This window comes from Terrapene carolina, unplaced genomic scaffold (genome assembly GCF_002925995.2).
Source record: "Terrapene carolina triunguis isolate 2854851 unplaced genomic scaffold, T_m_triunguis-2.0 Scaffold42, whole genome shotgun sequence".
Lineage (NCBI taxonomy): Eukaryota > Metazoa > Chordata > Testudines > Emydidae > Terrapene > Terrapene triunguis.
Genome location: NW_020664393.1, coordinates 41,942,162 through 41,965,152, shown reverse-complemented (window position 1 = coordinate 41,965,152; position 22,991 = coordinate 41,942,162). Strand labels below are relative to the sequence as shown.

The 22,991-nt window shown below is 40.4% G+C and overlaps 1 protein-coding gene across 1 annotated transcript in view; it reads left to right on the top strand.

The window, feature by feature from the left end:
- The window catches only part of LRRC1 (leucine rich repeat containing 1), a 112,607-nt gene that overhangs the window by 68,630 nt on the left and 20,986 nt on the right, over window positions 1–22,991 (top strand). Inside the window, exons 5-9 of the mRNA XM_024220823.1 lie at window positions 12,369–12,425; window positions 14,176–14,239; window positions 15,389–15,463; window positions 18,080–18,224; window positions 21,943–22,061. Of these exons, the coding sequence (XP_024076591.1) occupies window positions 12,369–12,425; window positions 14,176–14,239; window positions 15,389–15,463; window positions 18,080–18,224; window positions 21,943–22,061 (460 nt within the window). The remainder of the gene's footprint in view (window positions 1–12,368; window positions 12,426–14,175; window positions 14,240–15,388; window positions 15,464–18,079; window positions 18,225–21,942; window positions 22,062–22,991) is intronic.

The window sequence follows — 22,991 nt, the reverse complement described above, 5'->3', positions numbered from 1 at the left end:
CTCTATTGACAAGTCTTGTGTACTTAAAATATTCCACAAGACATAAGACTTTTGAGAAACTTGTATATAGACATGCTTTCCAGAGCAGATAGAAAGCTAAATATCCTGCGATGATATGTCAGAAAGATGAAGTCACAAAACCTAATTTTGATTTTAGAATTACTTTGTAACTTGTAGGCTTAAAATGGCCATAATCTTGGGTCAAGTTGTATTGATATCTGTGGACTGAAAGTCTTTACAGGGGCAATGGAAATGTCTCAGAAATGCATACCAAATGTTAGTCTTATTACTTTTCACTGATGGCTTCATGAACAGATCTGTGGCTAAGAAAGTTGGTGCACATCAGATTGATGTAAGATGGGAAAGGATGCACTTTTTTACTGACATAAACTTGCAGTCTGAGATATCTGATGGCTTCACGTGGAATAAAAGTAGTTCTACATGTTGTATGGAACAAGGCAGAAGAGTTCAGTTAATGGACTGTACCTTAAAATGCAAACATGTTAAAGTGCAGTGTTACAGAAGCAACAAATGAGATAGTGAGGCTTAACTCATAGTGATACAGAAAGTGGAATTTTTTTACTTGTACTGCTAGATATACTCAGTTAATGCTATGGGTTCTCTGTCTGATTCTGTTTGCTAAACTCCGATAAGCTTAGCTTTAGAAATCTTTGCACTTTTGATTAGGTGAGGCTATGTGTGTTGCAGACTTCTCTCCATTAAATAGCAAAACTGAATGTTCATGAATTTGAAAGTGTTTACACTGTATTTCATGAGCACTATTATAGCAATTTCAAACTTTTAATGAATACAATGACCTCTGATCTTAATAGATCTATCAACTTGTGTGTAAGGCAAATGTTTGTCTTGTGTTAACTTAGTATTAAAAGTTCCATATTTAAATAAAATACTGAATTTTGTTGAGCTATTCTGTTAATGGAGGCAGTGGAAAAGCAAACTGGAAAATAAACTGAATGGAATAGCTTTTGAAAATAGCTGAAACTCTTACCTCATCTTATAAATTGTCTTAGCATGTACCCCTATTTCAGGAATATTCCCGAGTAAACTGTAGAATGTTCAGTTAGGAAATCCAAAATCTCATATGTTGATCCATATATTTTTTAAGCACCCTAATTCTTCTTCCCAACAATGCTTTTGAAGATTCCACAATGGAGTCCAGTAGCTCTGACTATCTTTGCTGGGCCCCATCCACTGCTGAAGTTGGTCACGCTCTCTCTTAAAATGTATTTGTGTATAAAATTAGATTTCAACAGTAGCTTAGACCCAGCAGCTCTTTTCTTCAGGGTCCAGTAATCTTTGGAATGGGTGGAAATTCATGGGAGGGGAAGATTACTGGAGGGTTGTACCTAAAGATTGGGAGAGCCAAGGCCAAACTGAGACGGGTGGAATCTGATCCTTATCTAAATCTGAATAATCAAGAGTGACTAAACCTTCAGACGAGTTTGTGTATTGCTAATTAAAATATTTTGGCTAAATTCGTCTTCTAAAAAATCTGCATTAAATGGCCAAGCTTCACTGACTGATGCGATATCTGAGCCATTAGCAATTATCTTTGAAAAATCATGGAAGACGGGAGAGATGCCAGACGACTGGAAAAGGGCAAATATAGTGCCAATCTACAAAAAGGGAAATAAGGAGAACCCGGGGGATTACAGACCAGTCAGCTTAACTTCTGTACCTGGAAAGATAATGGAGCAAATAATTAAGCAATCAATTTGCAAACATCTAGATAAGATGATAAGGTGATAAGTAACAGTATGGATTTGTCAGGAACAAATCATGTCAAACTACCTGATAGCTTTCTTTGACAGGGTAACAATCCTTGTGGATAGAGGGGAAGTGGTAGACGTGGTATATCTTCACTTTAGTAAAGTTTTTGATACTGACTCCCATAACCTTCTCATAAACAAACTAGGGAAATGCAACCTAGATGGAGCTACTATAAGGTGGGTGCAAAACTGGTTAGAAAACCGTTCCCAGAGGGTAGTTATCAGTGCTTGACAGTCATGCTAGAAGGGCATAACTAGTGGGGTCCTGCAGGGATCAGTTCTGGGTCAGATACTGTTCAATATCTTCTTCAGTGATTTAGATGATGATATAGAGAGTACACTTATAAAGTCTGTGGAAAATACCAAGCTGGGAGGGGTTGGAAGTGCTTTGGAGGGTAGCATTAAAATTCAAAATGATCTGCACAAACTGGAGAAATGCTCTGAAGTAAATAGGATGAAATTCAATAAGGACAATGCAACGTACTCCAGTTAGGAAGAAATAATCAGTTGCACACATACAAAATGGGAAATGACTGCCTAGGAAGGAGTGCTGCGGAAAGGGATCTGGGGGTCATAGTGCACCATAAGCTAAATATGAATCAACAATGTAACACTGTTGCAAAAAAAGCAAACATAATTCTGGGATGTATTAGCAGGAGTGTTGTAAGAAAGACATGAGAAGTAAATCTTCTGCTCTGTTCCATGCTGATTAGGCCTCAACTGGAGTATTGTGTCCAGTTCTGGGTGCCGCATTTCAGGAAAGATGTGGACAAATAGGAGAAAGTCCAGAGAAGAGCAACAAAAATAAAGGTCTAGAAAACGTGACCTATGAGGGAAGATGGAAAAAATTGGGTTTGTTTAGTCTGGGAAAGAGAAGAGTGAGAGGGGACATAACAGTTTTCAAGTACATAAAAGGTTGTTACAAAGAGGAGGGATACAAATTGTTTTTCTTAACCTCTGAAGATAGTACAAGAAGCAGGTTAGATAAACACCTGTCTAGATAATACTTAGTCCTGCCTTGAGTACAGGGGATTGGGTTAGATGACCTCTCGAGATCCCTTCCAGTCCTGTGATTCACTGTAACACTTCCTCTGGGAGGTGTGCAGGGCATTTGAGTTCAAATAAAATAACTCCTCTCTAAGCAAAGTGTTAATTTTTGTACCACTCTGTCTTGAATAATAACACCTGAGAGAAGCTTGGTCATAAATTGTGTAACCTCCTTTGTTTACTAGTGTTCTCATTTTACATTTTCATCTAGGTAAGGCTTGCTATATAGCTTGTTTGCAGGTTGGTCACTCTTTTCTGTAGCCAGGATGTCTGGTTAGATTCTTACAAGCAGCCTTGGGCTGGGTGGGCAATTGGCTAGAAGACTGATAAAGAACAGTGTGTTTAAAAAAATATTGTGGGTCATTCAGTTGGTACTGAAGCAATTCCTCAATGTGGTGTTGAGGCATTCTGCCAATGGAATATATGTCAAATGATATTTATTTGAAGTTCTGATCACTTTTAGGTGTTCCCCAGAAGTGTCTAGGCCAAGAATCCGTACCTGACACAATGTAATTCAATAAAGTCCTGGTAGCTCTGATTTTCTTTGAGTAGTGAGTTCTCCGCAACTACGGACAATCAGGCCCATAATAACATACTGCCTACCTAAATACTTCTACAATTTCTACTGGATATGGAATTATTTACTTCCTGACCTAAACTGTTAAATAGATGCTGCATTCAAGTTCTGGGTGAAGCTATCTTTGTGTGGGTTGTGATCTTCTTTGTTGTGAAGGCCAAGACTATAACAGGGTTCAAAAGAGAACTAGATTAAATTCATGGAGGATAGGTCCATCAATGGCTATTAGCCAGGATGGGTGGGGATGGTGTCCCTAGCCTCTATTTGCCAGAAGCTGGGAATGAGCGACAGGGAATGGATCACTTGACGATTACCTGTTCATTCCCTCTGGGGCATCTGGCATTGGCCACTGTCGGAAGACAGGATACTTGGCTAGATGGATCTTTGGTCTGACCCAGTATGGCCATTCTTGGGTTCTTAAGGCAGTTCAAAATGTATAATGCCGTTTGTGTTAGGAAATACCAAAAACTAATAATTTTAAATGCTTTCTCTTTGTCCTGTGGCCCCTTTTCAACTTGTGGCCCTAGGACTATGAAACAGTTAACATTGCTAACTCCGAAGCATAAAAATGATGATGTAAAAGTTAGTAGATAATTGAGATCATACTTATCTGCTTGTAGATAGTGATGCTTTCTAATACTTGTGCCCACTCTTGCTTATGTTTGTTTGGAGATACTAGTGCAAAAAGGAGTATCTGGTATACTGTGGTGAAATCCGTAAATGCCCGTTAAAGGAAAGCTGAAGCAGAATAAGTGTGCAGGGAACCCCAAACTGCATATCAGTGATAGAAATACTTATAAACTACTGGAGACATAGTAAAACTACATGCAGTTAAAATTCCTGTTACTAAAACTTTCTGAATGTTGGGCTTCTTAGGGGGAAACACAGGTGGCTCAAATGTTCTAACTCTTCTTTCTCTTTGTGTTGTGTGGGGAGCCAGTCCATGCTAGTAACTTTTTGTATCCTCTTCATTCTGAAGCTATAAATTTCTGAAAAATTGCTACTTCAAACAGGGTTTCCAGTGTGTTCCCTATTCCGGGCCACCCCAGTGTGCTGAGCTAGTAGGGAAGGGCTAGCATCTTTCATAGCCTTCTCTATAGGATAACAATTTCTGGCCAGATTCCCCTGTCATGGATATGGTGGAGGGGGAGAGGAGAAAAATTATTGCCAGTGAGATGGAGATGCCTAACTTCCTCCTTTTGGCTTGGGAAGAGAGGGGGAAACCATCCCCCACCCCCGCCCCCCCCAAAAAAAACCATGGAAATGTTTAATCTCAAGAAAAGATTGGGAGGGGGGACTTGATAAGCCTTCATATATGTTAAGGGGTGTTAAAATAGGACAGTGATCACTTGTTCTCTATGTCCACTGAAGGTAGTACAAGAAGTAATGGGCTTAATGTGCAGCAAGGAGATTTAGATTAGATATTAGGAAGAAAAGGTAGTTAAGCACTGGAATAGGCTTCCAAGGAAAGCTGTGGAATCCCCATTGTGACTGGTTCTCCCCAGGGTACCACCTAGAACTGGGCTACCACTGAGCCCCCCTGACCCACTAGCCTGGGCTCCCTTTTACACTGTACTGCTGTGACAAGCTGCAAAGCCCTCTCTCTAGCCTGCACTTTCACCCGCATACATACAGGTAGGGACACACCCAGCTGCAGTTACAGGCGGGCTCTTTAACCAGCCCCTGCCTGGGAAGGCTTCAGCTAGGGCACGTCCCAGCTCCTTAGGCATGCACCCCCTCTGGAGTGTAAACCCAAAATTATACCGTTTTGCGCTGCACAGGGAACTGTACAGCCTAAGTGCCTAAAATTCACCCCTCCCTCAATGTGGAGAGGAATAGGCAACAGCTTTCTGCTCCTCAGTTATGATTTCCACGCACTGGTTTAGATCAAGCAAAGACAAACTTATTAACTACAAAAGATAGTTTTTAAGTGATTATAAGGGATAGCAAATGCAAACTAAGCTTAATATACTAAATAGATGGGTGAGAATCTGCTATACATATCCAAAGTGATGATACTAACAGGGTCCAGTACTTCCCCCAGTTCAGTCTTTGTTCCTCAGGTGTTTCCAGGAGTCTTCTTGGGGGGGGAGTCACTCCCCTGCCTTATATAACTTTTGCATATGGCAGGAACCCTTTGTTTGTTTCAAAGCTTGGATCCCGTGCTAGTCAGTGGAAAAATACTGGCATCCCAAGATGGAGTCCAGCACCAGGTGACCTGGTTACGTGTCCCTGTAGAGTCACAGCAGCCATCCCCCACTGGCTGTTTGGAGCTTTCACAGGTAGGCTCACCAGGTGGGAGATAAGCTTCTCCTAAGGCCTATTGCTTCTTCCTAATGGCTCATTAACCTGAATGGGTCCTCCCTAGTCAGTCAGGTAGACTGAGAGCATTTTGCCTAGTGAGTGTTGCCCAGTAATAGCTACATGTGAAATAGATACATCGTCAATATTCATAACTTTGGATACAAAATGATACATGCTTACAAATAGGATAACCATATTCAGCAAATCATAACCTTTCCAAAGACACCTCAGATGCCTTATATTGCATAAAATACATCATAATTGTGGGATAATGATATCATACTAATATCACTATGAAGCATATGGGGTGCAGTGTCACACCCATCATTGGAGGTTTTTAAGAACAGGTCAGACAATCACTTGTAAGGGATGGTCTAGGTGTACTTGGTCCTGCCACAGCAGAGGGGGCCAGACTTGATGACCTCTCAAGATGCCTTCCAACCCTACATTTCTATGATTAATATTAACCAAGCCTGGGATGATTTAGTTGGGATTGGCCCAGCTTTGAGCAGGGGGTTGGACTAGATGAATTCCTGAGGTCTCTTCCAACCCTAATCTTCTGTGATTCTAAGCCATTTCCTATCTTGTTCCCTTCCTTCCCCTCAAAAATTATACATTGAACACTAAGAACAGAAAATAGTGTTTAACTTGGACATATAAAGACAATCCCTACCCTCAGCTTATTTGGCCTCCAAAAAGAAAAAGAAAAAAATTTCTCCACACATTATTAAATTGATCTTTAAACATATTGGTTAGTAGATATGACAACTCCTTTAAAACTAATACCACATCAAAACTGACCAGTGTAATTCTAGTTGCCTCACTTTATTTTTTATAGCCACATGTATGTTTGGAAAGGTGGCAGAGGCTTTATTTTATATGGAGATCTACCTATCTCCTAGAACTGGAAGGGACTCTGAAAGGTCATTGACTCCAGCCCCCTGCCTTCACTAGCAGGACCAAGTACTGATTTTGCCCCAGATCCCTAAGTGGCTATTGTGGGGAGGGATAGCTCAGTGGTTTGAGCATTGGCCTGCTAAACCCAGGGTTATGAGTTCAATCCTTGAGGGGGCCACCTAGGGATCTGGGGCAAAATCAGTACTTGGTCCTGCTAGTGAAGGCAGGGGGCTGGACTTGATGACCTTTCAAGGTCCCTTTCAGTTCTAGGAGATAGGATATCTCCATTAATTTATTTTTATTTATTTATTTTATTTTTCTTAATTTACAATGTTTATATTCATAATGGGGAAATCCTATTGACTTCATTAGTAATCTTTGTAGATTTTGACCATCTTAAAGAATTACATAAGAACATAACGGCGAATGCCCATCCGACGAAGTGGGCATTCACCCACGAAAGCTTATGCTCCAATACATCTGTTAGTCTTAAAGGTGCCACAGGACTCTCTGATCCTTTAGAATGCTACTTTTAATTGATTTGTAAAGGAAATCTGATTACACCAAAAAGTAAAACTGCCTAGGAGCCCAGTTCTTCAAACACTTCAGTAAATTCTAAGCTTGTGGCATTTGCAAAATAAGGCTTCTAAGTAGTAACTGATTCATGGAAGTGAATGAAGACAGACACAGGGATGGATTTAAGTGACCGGTTGTGGTTTTAATTTTAACACTGGGTTGAAGCACTATAGGCTTATCCACCCCAGACTCGCCTGTGCTAGGCATTTAACTGAGTCAAGTGCAGCGTTACAAAGATTCTATCATATAACCAGTAACTCATGCATACAAATAACAACCCCAAATCAGCAGCCCCATATGGGGAGATTACTACCCCTGCCCTTTTTTAAGTGCAGGTGCTTTTAAAAATAGCATAATAGTGAGGTGTCAAAATGCAGCCCTGGTAGAGATTGCCCTGGCTGGATATTTGCTAGGCTGTTGGATTGGGACCTGATACACTAGATCCATGTAAACTTCCCCTGGTCTAAGTAAGCTCCAGCACTCCAGTCCTTTGGCCACTCTGGCACATTTCCTAGGCACAGGCTTTCTGTCTTACCCCTTTACAGAAATGGGACCAGGCTCTAGGACCACTGCTGAACCCACAGGCTCCCCAGTAGTTTAAGCGATGCATTCTCCCAGAAGAGAAAGCAAACAGCCACAATGACAGGTTTTGTAAGAGTTTCTAAATACAATTACTCTTTACTTAGCTAGCACTGAAGATACACAGATCCAGACAAAAATAATAAACACATCTATATATATTTCTCAGTCTCAGTTTCCTCACCACTCTGGAGCATTCTCTGGGGTGAGAGCAGAGTCCCGGATCCCTCCTCCTGCACATGGCTTTTCCTCTAAAACAGTATGTGTCTCTTCCTCCTGTAGATCAGCTAGCTTCTTTCCTTGGCTATTGCCACTGTTAAACAGGAACCCCTGCTATGGAAGCATAACCCTCTTCCTCTCTCCTGCCCAAAGTTTCCTTGCTCTTGCTCTGTGAGTCCCTGGAGTTCATAAGTTCTATCACTAACACTTGGAATTTCCCCAGCAACAGAATGAAGAAACCATTTTCCAAATTCTAACCTGTTTCAGAGATGTTGGAGAAAACGGACTTCCTTCAGCCATTCTCAGTCTGCCTGGGCTGTGTCTATTCCCTAGTTAATAGACCTTAAAGACCGACTCTTTCAAAGACAGGCTTGTGGGCTCCACTCCCCGGCATCACCACCTCTTGGAATTTCAGTCCAACATGGAGCTAAGAAAACAATAGAAGGCAACCAACTGCACCCGGAGTTTGCGGTCTGCTATAGCTAAGCAGAGTGCCCAATATCATAAGTTGTACAAAGAAGGTTCCTCAAATGTTCACGTAGGGTTATTTTCTGTCCAACTGAATTTGGATAAAGAAGTGCACGCAGAAAATTGATCACTGTCGCTACATCTTTGACACCCAAGCACCGTGAGATCAATAACTAGTGTCACCTAAGTCTCTTGACATCTTTTGAAGATTTGCTTGACCTGTAGCTGCTTGTTCATTTTAGCGTGGTCATTACTAAATAAGCATCCGGGAAGTCAGTAACCAAAGCTAGCTGAAAATAAATTGACTGGACAAAACTATCATGATTAATTTATCCTATGGTCACCCAAAAGTGTACTAGGCACTTCATAGCAGACAAAATCACAGTCCTTGCCTTGAAGAGGTTCAGTTTTAGTCATCACAAAACTTAGAGGGTACAGCAAGGAAGGGTCAGAGTTATAGTGCTATAATCACATGGCTACTCATTTTGGGTATGTACACATGGTTTAAAGTTTAAAATTATTTATTATTAAACCAGAACAGATCCTGAATATTATTGTGGGAGAAGTGAGTTTCCAAGGGTATTTAATTGAGGTGAGGGTAGTGGTTTGACAGTACAGTATAATGAGGTGATTCCAGGTGGATAATTTTTGTGGAAAACTTTCTGTAGACTAAATAGTTACAAAAGGTAAATTCCAAGGTAATTAAATTTACCTCAGATTTTAGTGCATTCTGGACCATGTGGCAATAAGATTAAAATCACATTAAGAAGACTTGAATTAATCTCTGGCTGATGTGTACATAGGGCTTTTTGGAACTGCAGTTGATATATATTCAGTTTATCGTGATGGGTTATTGTTGCTATCCAAAGAGGTCATCTGCATCTGAAGTTGTAATGTCTTCAGTAGAGTAAATCCCTGTTAGTTCAACCTCAAATTTACAGAATAAGCAAGACCATGTTTAATTTGGCCATGAGTTGATTTGGTCTTATTACTTACTTTGAAGAGACTCTAATGATCAGTTCAGAGACAAATTAAAGATGCTGACCTCTGTAAGATTTGAATTGGGCCAATATTCTCCTTTTGGAAAGGGGTTGAGGAATATGCCCTAATCTCTGGAAGACTTTATTGGGGTTATAGGTAAAATGTACTCTTCTAACTCTCCCCGCCCCCTCCCATTTTTTAGGGTTAATGTGTTACTTGTGGCTCTTAAGTCTGCCAACAAAAGGGAATCAGGGTAGATTGTGACAGGTGTGGTGTAAGAACTTGAATAAAACAGCTCTACTTAAGAGTTTGTATTATTCAAAAAGAGGGAGGATGAGGGGGAGGAAGGAGAAGATGGACATACCGGTAGGTTTATAAATTCACAATCTTGAGATAGCTTAGTGGGAATAAATGCATCTTGTTGGCTTTTAATCTACTTTTGGTAAAAGTAGATCTTGGAGATGTTTGGGTCTGAGAGAGTGAGGTATGAAAGAGAACACAGAACTCGAAAGAGATTGAGTAGGGAAGGGGGCGGTTGTGTGGAGAGATATTGGAAGAATATAGGAGAAATATGGTGGTAGGGAAGCACAAGCGGTATAGCACAGACATTTAAGAGTTTTTTTGTGGAAATTAGTCAGCGATGTCAACAACAGGAGTCTTGCAGCAGTCTGGTGGGGGAACACGTTGAATGGGGAGCACGCTTGCATTCTGTTACCCTGGGATCTGTTTGACGGGAGGGATACAGTTCTGCCTCATGGTCAGTCTTTTCTCTTGATACACTTGGCTACATGAGGAAGTCAGACACTATGTGACCTTGTAACTTGCAAATTATTATCTATCAACTACGGTTTAACAATTTTTAGATTACCAGGAAACGTGAGTCCCACCATATGTTGTTGGACATTAAGGAAAAAAGCTTTCCAATTTGTTGTTTGATTATGATCTCAGTGTTGCATTAACAATTGGGGTATTTTCATTATATCTTTTCTTTGAACATGTAATAATACTTAAAAAAAAAAAAAAAACAACCTTAACCATGTGATATATTCCAGACTTCTTCCTGTTAAAGAAATGCAAAATTCATAGCTTTTAAGACTAGAAAGAGCTGTTGTAATGTAGTCTAACCTCTGGCAATAACTCAGGCCATGGTATTTCACCCAGTGACTTCTATATGGACCCCAGTAACTTGTGGTTGAATTAGAGCACATCTTTCTAAAGATAGCCAAAGACTCCAGCTGTAGAGAATTTAACATACCTCTTGGTAATTTGTTGCAGTAGTTTTCAGCAGTTCTCAAACTATGGGGCGGGCTTCCCAAGGGAGGCGCGATAACATGTCAAGGAAGGCATGAGCTGTGTATGGTTTTTAGAGTTCCAGCTGTCAGCCCCGGGCAGCTGGGGCTCGTGTACAAGGGCCGTGCACACCCAGGAGGTGGGGGATGGGATAAGGGGGACAGCTGCAGTCCCACTGCCTGGCCTCGGGCTCTCCTTTCCTGTCCTCCCTCAGTACCTCACCGGGAGGTGACAGAAGGGCTCCAGCTGTCAGCCCTGGGGTGGCAGCAGCAGCGCAGAAGTGTGGGTGGCAATGGGGTGCTAAATTTGCTATGTAAAGTGATGTTGACAAATATCACTTCTCACATTGCCGCCCTTACTTCTGTGCTGCTGCTGTCGCGGTGCTGCCTTCAGAGCTGGGTGCCTGGCCAGCAGCCGCTGCTCTCTGTTCTGACTTCAGAGCTGGGCAGCAGTATATGTACTTGTGGGGCAGAGAGACGTGTAAGTGACTACAGACACACGGGGCGGGGGGGCAAATAAGTTTGAGAACCACTGCAGTAGTTAAATTACTCTGTTTAAAAAGTTACTTTAGATTCTAAACTCGTACACTGTTAATCCTAGTCAAGGTACCAGCATCTCATCATTGGGGATACTTGATCCACCAGTTTCTTGTATTGATTCAGAAGAAAAATCTTTATTTGCAAATATTCTCATTGGTGGGTTTTTATACTCAGGTGCCCATTCAACTTCATGTATCCTCATTCTAGTAATAAATTCTCCAGTGTTGGATATAATCAATGTTAGAAATGTTTTAAATTTAGTTTTTGTTTGAATTCAGATTTGGCTGAAGAATAGGACAGTGATTGCATTTCTCTTTGCAGTAGTAGCTACAAATACTTTATTTTTTTACTTCACTTTGTCCAAAAACAAAATTAAACCTTTAGCACTCAAGTAAGGCAGGGCATATTATGTCGTAGAGAACTGCTTTTTATTTGTAGATACAGTATCTGGTTTTTATTTTTTCCTGGGACGCTAGAGGATTAAAACAGATTATAGCATTGGGATAATGTCTGACTCCTTGTGTTCCATTTAGTCATAAATAAAACCCTGAAAAATCTGAATGTTACTATGGTGATGTTAGTAAAAGCCTGGGTTATGGAGTAAGCAAACGGCTTAGAAACATACTGTCACTTATGATAATGAGCATGCCATAGTTGTCAAGTTGTGTATAGCCAGAGATGAGTTTAGTTGCTGCTGCTGTAACTTGTTACAGCCCACATGTCATAATCTAAAAGCCAATAAGTAAAATTACTTTCATATAATGACTAAAAAAAAACCTACATTCACTTTTTGGTAACTTAATACCACTGACCTTTTTATCAAAGTGAAAATGTGGGATGTTATTTCCTGCGTTGATTGCTTCCTTTCTTGATTTGTTTTTTAACAAAAAAAAGTCTAATTTTTAAAATTTCTCTCTTTAGTCTATCAAGCAATCATGTGAAATGAAGTGTGAGGAGATTTTAAAAAAGAAATTATTGTGGGATGACGTCCATTGGAGATCACTGAAATACACTGTATAAAAACTTCCTTTTTCCTTAGTTACTGAAATTATTAAAGAAAATATCTTAAGATGGCTTCAAAAATTATTATTTATCTTTTAGCCTTTTTAACCTGGCCTCCTTGGAACTAAGAGAGAATCTGCTGACATACTTACCTGAGTAAGTTCCATTGCATGTGTGTCTGTGGTCGTGTGTGCTTTAATATATGCCCATCTTTAACAACAACAAAAAAGTCTGAAGTTAATATTTTCTCTGGCCCTCATTTAATTTGTAGATGAATACAAGGTGTTTTCAGTCTCCTGCGTAATGAATGAAGAGTTACGGGCTGTACCTCTCCCTTAATAAATAGCAAGTTGCCTCAGGAACTTTGTTCATCACTGGTTAGGAACAGGAGTCTGAAGGCTGGGTGCAAATCAGTTTTACCTGTGTAATACTTCAGTGTAATAGAAATGTGCCGAATATACTGAATAGCTAAATACTCTAAACTAATGCCAAATTATTAAAGAGGTGGAAGCTTGAATCATTTCATGACCAATATTAATTATTACACAAATGAAGGTAGATCTCATGTTCAAAACTTTTAACATTCACTATGTGAGCTGTATTAAACCTGTGTGGAACTTTACTTTTTTTAAGTGTAAATAAACACTTAGAGGTTGAGTAATTTACAGAAACTTTGCAAACCTGGAGATAAGCGCCTCTGACATCCCCTGACAACATCTAATGAGAAACTCAACCTCACTCCCTACTCCTTCTGTGAAAGAAAGAAGGTCCTAGGATTTCTATTCGGGTGCTGTGTCTGCACCAGGTACAGGGAGTCAAGTCTTTTTTTTTTTTGTGTCCCCGCCCCTGCTTGGACATCTGACTGTTTTTGAACTCTTTACTCCCTTTTGGCTACTGGAAGAGGAAGATTTTTTCCATTCTTTCTTCCCAGTACCCCAGAGTCTCCTCACTGCTGAGGGACTAAGGGAGTAAAGAGTCTCTTCTTTTGGCTTCCTGGCTGCTCCTATCAGGAGATAGGTGTCTCTGATACTCTGCTCCTATATCATCCTCTTTTAAGTCTTCCTCTCTTGCGGATGTATCCAGTAGTTCCCCAGTTGCTGCTGTTTGTATCTGTCATGAGCCTCAAGGTGCTTCAAACGCCACAATGAACTGTAGAGTATGAATAGATAGTTTTTCCATGCAGCATCAGAGTAAAACTGTTTATAAATGGACAGTCTTACTGCTGCTCAGAGGTCTGAATAGCAGTAGTGAAACTGACCAGTCTTGTCTTCATGCTGCTGCAGCTTGGGGAAAGGTAAGCAGAAGCTCCAGAGGAGGGGTCTGTTCTGAAGTGTGTCAGGAAAGCTCTGTTGTTTGTTCACATTCAGAAGGCTTCTTTTAAAGCCATAAATGCTCAAATTCTTTTTTTTTTTTTTTTTTAAATTCAAGCTGAAATTCTGCACAAGCTGATGAGTTAAGACATTTATTCATCAGGGAAAAAATCTTTATTTGCTCTTGGTGAGTAGGCATATGAGGGACTTGTCAAATCTTGACCTACATGCTTTATAAACCATTTAATATGATCAATGCAGGGTAATGTAAGACGTTTTCATCCAGCTGTAAATTGGTTTGGATCCATTTTGTGGAGGTTTTCAACTTACTCTAAATTATGTGGTATTGACCATGGCTAAGACTGGTGATTAGCATAATGGGCAATGATCTGATCAATTATAGTGCATTTTATGCTTCAGAGGCACAACATTATACTGACAAACCCAGTAATCTTCAGTATCATATTAATGTACATAATCTATGCCCAATAAAATCCTTTTCTAGAAGAACGTATGGTTATACAGTGGAAAGAGCTCATTCACGTATCTAGGGGTTCTGATGGTCTAGTCTAATGGGGTTCTCTCTTTGCTTACAGATCACTCACCCACCTGCAGAGACTAGAAGAACTTGATTTAGGAAACAATGAACTTTATAACTTGGTAAGATATTATCAGTGGAATATGGCATTGATATTGGTGTTTCATGTGGAACTAAAATATCCAGAACAGAAATTTCCCAAACTGGAAGCGGTGACACTTCTGGAACATTTCTATACATATAAATGAAAAATTGGCAGTGACATGCTGCCATCATGTTACCTATTTCTTGTGATCATCATACAGTACAAAACAATAAGTTCAGCTGATGTACCTTGATACTTTTATGTCCCTATCCTAACTATTACTATAGTTATTAAAATGATGTGCTATGCAATCTGGTATTTCACCATACGTTATTAATTTGTGGTAGAATTATTTTTCTGCAGAAAAGGAAAGATCCCCACAGATCTTTCTCTGCAGAAACAAAGCAAGGGACACAGATTGTTTTCTCTGTTTCTCAGCTGTGCCCTAGTACTTTCTTTTTGTCATTTCAAGATTGAACTGAGGTCTCATTTGGGTGTTAAAATATGAAATAAGGCTCTTGTGCAGAAACAAAAATGCTTACACTTTGCTCTTTTTAAGGCATATTTTAGTGATTACACTAAACACTTAAATTATATTAATGTTACAATTATGGTTCCACCAACAGCTCTAATTACGCAGTTGTGCTATACTGTGTTCTCCCGTATATTCTTATGGTATTCAAATATGACAGTAATACACAATATTATGTGTGTGTATATGGGGGTGGGAAGGGGATGGGTTAGAGTTGTTTTGGGAGCTATAACTTGGAGTTTAATTTTTTAGGTAAGTAAAAAAAGAAAGAGGACCCTGTATGGTCACTTGAATATACATTTTTTCTGATTCTGTCTAATGGGTTGTAATTGCTAGGCTAATACCTGTCTCTCCTCTGCATGTAAAGGTGTTAAAAACTGTCTGAGAATGTGGAGTCCCCTTTGTTAGTCTAACATAGTCTTAGTCAAAAACATAAATCACCTGTTGGATACTTACCAAAATATGTAATGAATACAGATAACTTATGGTCATACTTGGTTACATTTTCTAAATCAGATCTAGCATTACAACATTGTATTAAAATCAGTGTGTTAGGTCTCCTGGGCAACAAGTTTTTCTTCTGTTGCATGTATTGCTTGTTTCTGAATTACCCTAACTACCTTTTGCTCTTTTGTTTTTGTTTACATTTTGCAGCCAGAAACAATTGGTGCACTTTTCAGTCTTAAAGATCTCTGGCTGGATGGAAACCAGTTAGCTGAAATACCTCAGGTAAGGTAGAGTTCTCATGAAAAAAGTATGTGTGAAGAAAAAATTATTTGTGGCCAGGGCCGGCTCCAGGCACCAGCAAACCAAGCAGGTGCCTGGGGCAGCACATTTTCAGGGGCGGCATTCCAGCCAGCCTTTTTTTTGCGCTTGTGGCGGCAAAAGCCTAAAGCGGGCCCTGGCAGCAGCAGCGCGTCCTGCACAGGGGGCACCCTGGGGCCGCTGCGGTTCTTGTCGGGGAGCAGCGCCCGCACCTTATGGCAGGTGCCGCAGGGCGGCCGCCCCCCAGCGCCGCAGCCGGGGCTGGGCGAAGCGGCCCAAGCCACCCAGGGACTGCGGCAGGGCGGCCAGGAGCAGCAGCAGCGGCGGGGCCATAGTGGGGACCGGTGCCCGGGGCACTGCCGTATGGGGCCCATGTCCCGCTCTCCGAGGCTCCGCGCTCTCTGGGGCTGCCCTGCCCCAGCTCCTCAGCCCTCTGCCAGGCGGTCCCCCGGCTCTGCCGTCCCGGGTCCCAGCCGGTCCTGGAGGCGGGAGCCCTGGCTGGAGGGACCCTGGGCTGAGGCGCGGCCTGGGAGCCCCGCTGCTTACCCCGACCCTGCCAGCGCCGGACCGGCTGGAGGCGAGGGGGGAAGCGGGCGGAGTCAGCACTGGTGGGGGGGAGAGCCCAGGGGTTGGGGCGGCAGGGGGTGGGGGGGAGAGCCCAGCTCTGGGGCGGCAGGGGGTGAGGGTGCGGGGGGAGAGCCCAGGGCTGGGGTGGCAGGGCGCTGCGGAGGGAGCCCAGGGCTGGGGTGGGGGGCAGCCAAAACATTTTTTGCTTGGGGCGGCAAAAAACCTAGAGCTGGCCCTGTTTGTGGCTAAGCTACAAATATCAAACTTGCTTTTTTGAGGGGGGTATGTTTTTAAACTTTGAAGTTTATAAGCTTTTTTGAAAAGTTCAGCGAGTATCTTTAGGATTTCTGACTCTCAGCTTTAGAAGGTTGGGCATGATGCCTTTGTCATATGCACCAAAAACGGCTGATAGGCTTCAAAGGGTTTATCTGATGAATGACAGGACATTTCCCCCTTCCAGAAATTGGTTATTCTCAGTCTGTAGTGTTCATGGTCCAGGGATTGGGAGACCAGTATTCAGTTCAACTGACTCTCACTCTTCACACTTGTCAAAATGCAAGTAATCAAAGTTGTGTGTGAACTGTCCTCTTCTGTAGCTTTCTTCTGCTGTTTAAAATACAGTGTACAGAGGAAATAGGATAATAAAATTCCCTCCATAAATAGAATTTTGAGATCCCAGTCCTGCAACTGGATCCATGCAAGCAAATACCCCATTGACTTCAATTGCAGGATGAGGGGCCTTAACAGCTAAGGTATTTCTGTAATCTAGTAAGCTTCCCTGTCCTTAGTGCATTGAGAACAGCTTTTTTTAAGATTCAAGCCAAAAAATCAGGCCATTTCACTGGTATTCTATGCTGAGTCCACTGTGGGTGGTGTGGAAACCTTGCATGCTGAAAATCAATGCAAAAACAATGGTGTGTGCAAGTGAGCTTAGTGTATGCCTTTTTCCGTCATTAAGACTAGCTACAGTAAGTACTTGTAAGAGGCTCCAATTAGACTCTGCCATATTAGGTTTTCTGCGGATATCTGAAGTTCCACAGCCATTTTTAGCAATAATTAGTGGGTTTTGTTAATGTCCAATTGAAAAATCCTAAGAAAAAGCTTTTTATGAGCAACTTACTTTATGTAATTCGTTGTTCAAATATTAGAAAATAGAGAGAAAAATCTTTGCTATCTAGCATGATCAGTCTTCAGATTTTCAGTGATCTTGTTGCTACTCTGTAGACATTTATATATGAAATATTAAGGTTGCGGTTCTATTTTTTATCTTTATTTTCAGATGTGTTGGTACAGCAGTGCTGAATGTTTTGATGATTAAAGTCAGCTATGACAGAATGTGTGTAGGAGTATACTCACAGTGAGGGTGTACTGAAAGATATAAAAATAAGAGGTGTCAATTTTTTCTAATCAGATCTTTAGATAAACTATATCATTGTCAAAACTAAGTAATTGGTATAATTTTATAGCTTTATAAGCTTGCTAGTGCAGCACTTCTGATTTGTATTTCTCCATTTGTTGCAAAGGAAGGAAAAAGATATGAAATCCCTAGATATTGATAGTTACGGTTTGTTGAAATATCAGCCAAGAGGGGCCGATCATAATGTGCCTTGAGTTACTTGGGAGAGACAGACTTTGTGTGTTGGATTTGAGTTCTGTAACTCTGAGAAACAACTACATTGAGTTTTTCCTCAAGAAAAAGACTGTTTTGGCTTATGTTTCACTTATACTGCTTGCTTGTGGTTCCTATTATGTATGCAATGTTTGAGATGGAAACATTTTTGTCTAAATTACCTGGCCTGTGCTAGTCAATATTTTTATCATAAGAAGCTGCTGTTGTCTTTTTGTAATATCACCCAAAATGAAAATGGTCATCTTCCAGCATTTAGAAAAGAGGTCCTCCTTCTGAGTTCCTCATGAAATTTAAGTGTGGTAGGAAACTTTAAGTGACTTGGTGTTGCAAGTTTGGACATGACTTGGGATTTTTTTGTTTTTGTTTTGTTACATGTGATGTAGGAAATAGGAAATCTGAAAAACCTGCTATGTCTGGATGTCTCTGAAAATAAATTGGAAAGACTTCCTGAAGAGATCAGTGGTCTGACTTCCTTAACAGATTTGCTCGTTTCTCAGAATTTACTTGAGGTGCTACCTGATGGTATTGGTAAGTAGTATAAAGTAAACATAATAATAGACAACTACTGGAACTGGTCTAAATAGCAAGCTCATGTGTCCTGAATATCTTTTGCAATTTCTACTTATGTAAGAGATGAGCTTATCCCAATTTTTTTTTAAGTCTAATTATACACACAGTCCTGCTAATTTTGCACTTTGAATATTTTTATTTCTACTATGGAATTGATGCCTCACCATTTAGGCTGCCTAAATTTATTATTAACTTGCTGAGCAGAGTATGAGACAGTACATCGTATGTGATCTATTACCATCAGAACCAGAGGGTTCAGTGTCATAGTTCAGGGCAACTGCCCCATGCTCCCTCTGCATGGGGTCCACCAATGTCATCCACTCTAGGCTCCCGGCTCCTCAATTGTCATTTCTCTTGGTTAGAGACCCGGATCTCTCTGACTTTTGACTGAGTGTTTTGAGGCTGCACAGTTCCCTGCCTACACTGTGATATCCCCAGAAAGCCAGACTACCTAAACAGGCCGGGATCTTTCTCTTCAAGTGCTATAAACAGCTGTAATTGCCAGCAGTCACAAGTTACCACACAGCCCTTTCTAAACAAGCACATTTATTCATAACATGAAAACATTACAGAGAACACATCTAAAAAACAAAAGTTCCTTATACGCATGCCAACAGCTTTCCAGAGGTCACCCATCAGTAATATGGGACCTCAGTAGGCCCAAATCCTTCCAACCCATCCAGGGAAGGATTGGGCCCCCCTTGGACCTGTCTGTTGGCTGGAATGGATCAGAAATAAGACGCTAAGTTATTTTAAACTCAATTTATCCAGAAGTCATTTTTTTGCTGGTCTCTGGAGAATCCTATTTGAACTAGTACATGGGAGCCTCTCCAGGTAGTGACATCTCTCTGGAAGTGTTGCAGTCTGAGTGAATTTGCATAATCTCTTCCCCCCCCCCCCATTAGTTCTTGCAGGAGCTTTGGTCACCGTCCCCCATGGAATTGAATGATACATAAACTTAATACAGTAAGATCTCCCAAAGATACTGCAGGAACTTGCTCTAACTGTCTCAGTACAAGTTGATTCATTGGAGGTTTTATAATCTGTAAATTCTATTTTGTAGCACATCACATGTAAAATTATTTAGTAAATTAAGTAAAATTCATTGACCATAGTTCTTTAAATACAACATTATGTGTGGTTTTTAAACCACAGCAGCTCCACCACTGGCTGCCTTTTGCATCTGAGGGGAGGGAGGAGAGTAACTCTGGCAGTTCCATTATCTGCTTCCCTGTTGGGTTGTTAGAGCCCTGTGAAGAACAGGAACAGAGCTTGACTGATGCTGCCGAACCTAGCACAGCCACTCGGGGCAGCTCAGGAGAGGCTAGAAGGAAGAAAACTTAACTTGGCACCCAATGATGACTCTCAGGTTTTCTGTCTACAGCAAAGGGAACAGAACAGGACAGAGTCTGTCCTGTAGTATCAGTTGTGGCTCACTGACCTTTTTAAAAGTAATGTTTGGCTCTTCAGCTGAAAAGGTTAGACACCACTGACCTTGAGGAAGATGTGGTCCTTTCCCCAAGAAGCAGAGTGGCACTTAATGCTTATACTAGCTATCTGTGTCCTTAGCTACAGTGATTCTGGTACAGAGCTCTTTGACGGTGACAGGGCTTGAACTCATCTCCCAGAATGACTTTCTTTGAATTCTGACCTTATCAGTTACTGCATCTATCTTTGTTGACCAGGCCAGTATGAGAATAACTAGTGTTTGTACAGCACCTAGTGGATTTGACCATGGTCCTATTTGGGGCTTTGGGGTATGCAACCTCAAACTACTACTGTTTACTGTTAGTATTACTACTTCTAGTTTGTATTGCTAGTAAAAACTAACAGTAGTAATAGTCTGGAGTTTGTGTGGTCATTTTTGTGAGCTTTTTTTTAAGAAGTAGAATGCAAAAAAAAAAAAAAAAATAGTTCCTATCTGGTGCCACTTGTAGACATTGAGGCTGATGTGCAGAGTTCAGGCTACAAGTCATGTACTGATAACAGCAGATGGGGTTGTTAGAACTTTCCCTATATGCCTTTGGTCTTACCTCTCTTCAGTAAATATGCAGACAGGATATTAAACTGCAGCTTTTACCAGTGTAACCTCCTTGGGATCCTTTTATAGTATGATTTCAGTTACCTGTTAAAATCACTAAGAATATTTTAGGTGAGGCAAATGCTTGAAAATTTTACGTTAACTGTCATAAGAACACACAGTGGAAGGACACAAAGCAAAAAGGGAAATCACGCGCAGTCTTATATATTCATAGAAAATTCATTATATAATGAAGGATCTGGTAACCTAATGTTTGTGATTATAATTTTATTTTGTACAAAACTAGCATATTTGTATAGTAGTCCAGCACAATGATAAGGATAGATAAGGGCATCCTACATCACAGCTTGGACCTGCCTATTCTAACTAAATGCAGTATGTTTTGATCACAGAAAATTAAATAAGGTTCAGTTTTCATAAGTACTGCATTGTTTTTAGTATCTGTGTCTAATGAATACAGGTTACTAGAGGCTTAAAATTTCAACCACTTTTGTATGCTTATCAGGAAATATTGTATGGCTTGATTTCCCCCCCCCCCCGCCCCCCCAAACCTCCCCCCAAATCTCCCCAGTCATATTTGGATGGTGAAACATTTAACTCCTGATTATCCCACACTCTCCCTGTGTAAAAGGATTTCCCATTTCTTAACGCATGGATGTGGTATACTATTACCCCTTTGTCAAACTTCAGACTCACGAAATATAATTAAAAACACTTTTTGTCCCAAGCAAACCTTTCAGTTATTGGATTTTAAAGGCATTTATTATTGGGAGCGTTTGCTCTCAAGTTCACCCCACAACTAACATTTTTCCTTTTCACATACATTTATGGAGTCAATATTTGAGGAGGACGGTATATGATTTTGAGCTCCTCTTCCACCAATAACAATCCTACATTTAAAATTTATTTATGGATATTTTATTATCATTGTCTAGAAGAACTATAGTGTGTTGGCAATTCGGCACCTAAATCAAAGTGGAAATGAGCATTACATATTCAATAAACTGGAAAATTCCCCTGTTTGGCTTATATTTGTGATGTCTAATTCCAAGTGAGCTTTCATTGTCCATATCTGACACTTATCCTGTTTTTGCTATTGAACTTTACTCTAGAAAACTCTTGTCAAATACACCAAAATTTTCCAACAGAAGAAAAGTTGCACTGTATTTTGTATGATTTTAAATTTTCAAACCGTAGGTTATGTGCGGTTTCATGGTCTCCATTGTCTGCTGTTGAACATGCTTAGAGTTCCTTACTTTATTTATTTATTTTTTTTTGCTCTTACTGTTTGTGTTCAATCCCTATTAGCAATGCAATCCAAAGCATTAAATGTTTTCTGAATTATAGAATATTTAGTATTGATGTAGCTTTACAAAACTAGTTATTGTTATCTGAGGAAACAATGCATTGTAGCATTTGGTTTTACAAAAAATTGTAATGCAGTAACAAAAACTAATATTTTTAAAATGTTCTTTTTAAAAAAAACTATTTTAATATTTAGATATTCACGTGTATTGCAGATGTGCTGGAATAATACAATATCAGCAGCATGAATGTGTTAATCTTAAAGGGAACATCTGATGCGGATATAGTTGAAGCCAACCACCAAACTTAACGGTTCTCCTCTATTTATAGGAAATTTGAAGAAGCTGTCTATCTTGAAGGTTGATCAGAACAAACTTGTTCAGTTGACAGAAGCAATAGGAGACTGTGAAAGCCTTACTGAACTAGTTCTAACAGAAAACCAGCTGCTGGTGAGTATGGTCTTGACCAGGGCCGCCCAGAGGATTCAGGGGGTCTGGGGCAAAGCAATTTTGGGGGCCCCTTCCATGAAAAAAAAAGTTGCAATACTATAGAATACTATATTCTCGTGGGGGCCCCTGCAGGGCCTGGGGCAAATTGCCACACTTGCGCCGCTCCCCCCCCCCCCCCGGGCGGCCCTGGTCTTAACTGCTCAAATAGCTGGCAGTAATTAGGCCTGCTGCTATGCACTGATTCATTTTGATTGTAAGCCTTTATTTTATTTCTCCTCCTATTGTAGTTACTGCTAAGTACAATACAGTGGAGTTTGCATTAAGTAAATGCATGATTGTTACAACAGTTGTGGTATTATTTCCATATAGAATATATTCTGAATATTTAAATGACAATACATTCAAGAGGAACTTGCCATAATATAAAATTGGTAAATCAAAGTTCTCGTTTTTAAATAATGGTTTTTCTGCGAGTGATTTATATGAGAGAATGGCATTGTGGAGTTACAGATTTGTCTTATTGACTCTTATGGAAGGTATGCTCTGTTTACAAGTATAAAGATTTTCTTCTCCTAATGTCAAGACCTGTGGACTCAACTTTTTAGCGAAAAATCAATTTAGATTGTTTTGAATATGTGAATCCTTATCAACAACAACAAAACCCCCCAGACAATTGTTCATGTTGCCCAGGTGTAACTAAAGGCAGAACTTGGCTCGGCAATTAGATTTTAGTTCACAGTTCTATTGATGCAAAAAGCAGAGTGGAACCCTGTTCAATTTTAGCTATTTTGGCTCTGCAATACTAATGAGTAAAAACTTATTTATCAAAGTCAACAGATGTGACTATCCTCTGTCTTTTTACTCTGTTCTTGACCATGGTATGAACTATAAGCACCGATGACTGAATATGTATAAAGTAGCAAGGTGCCA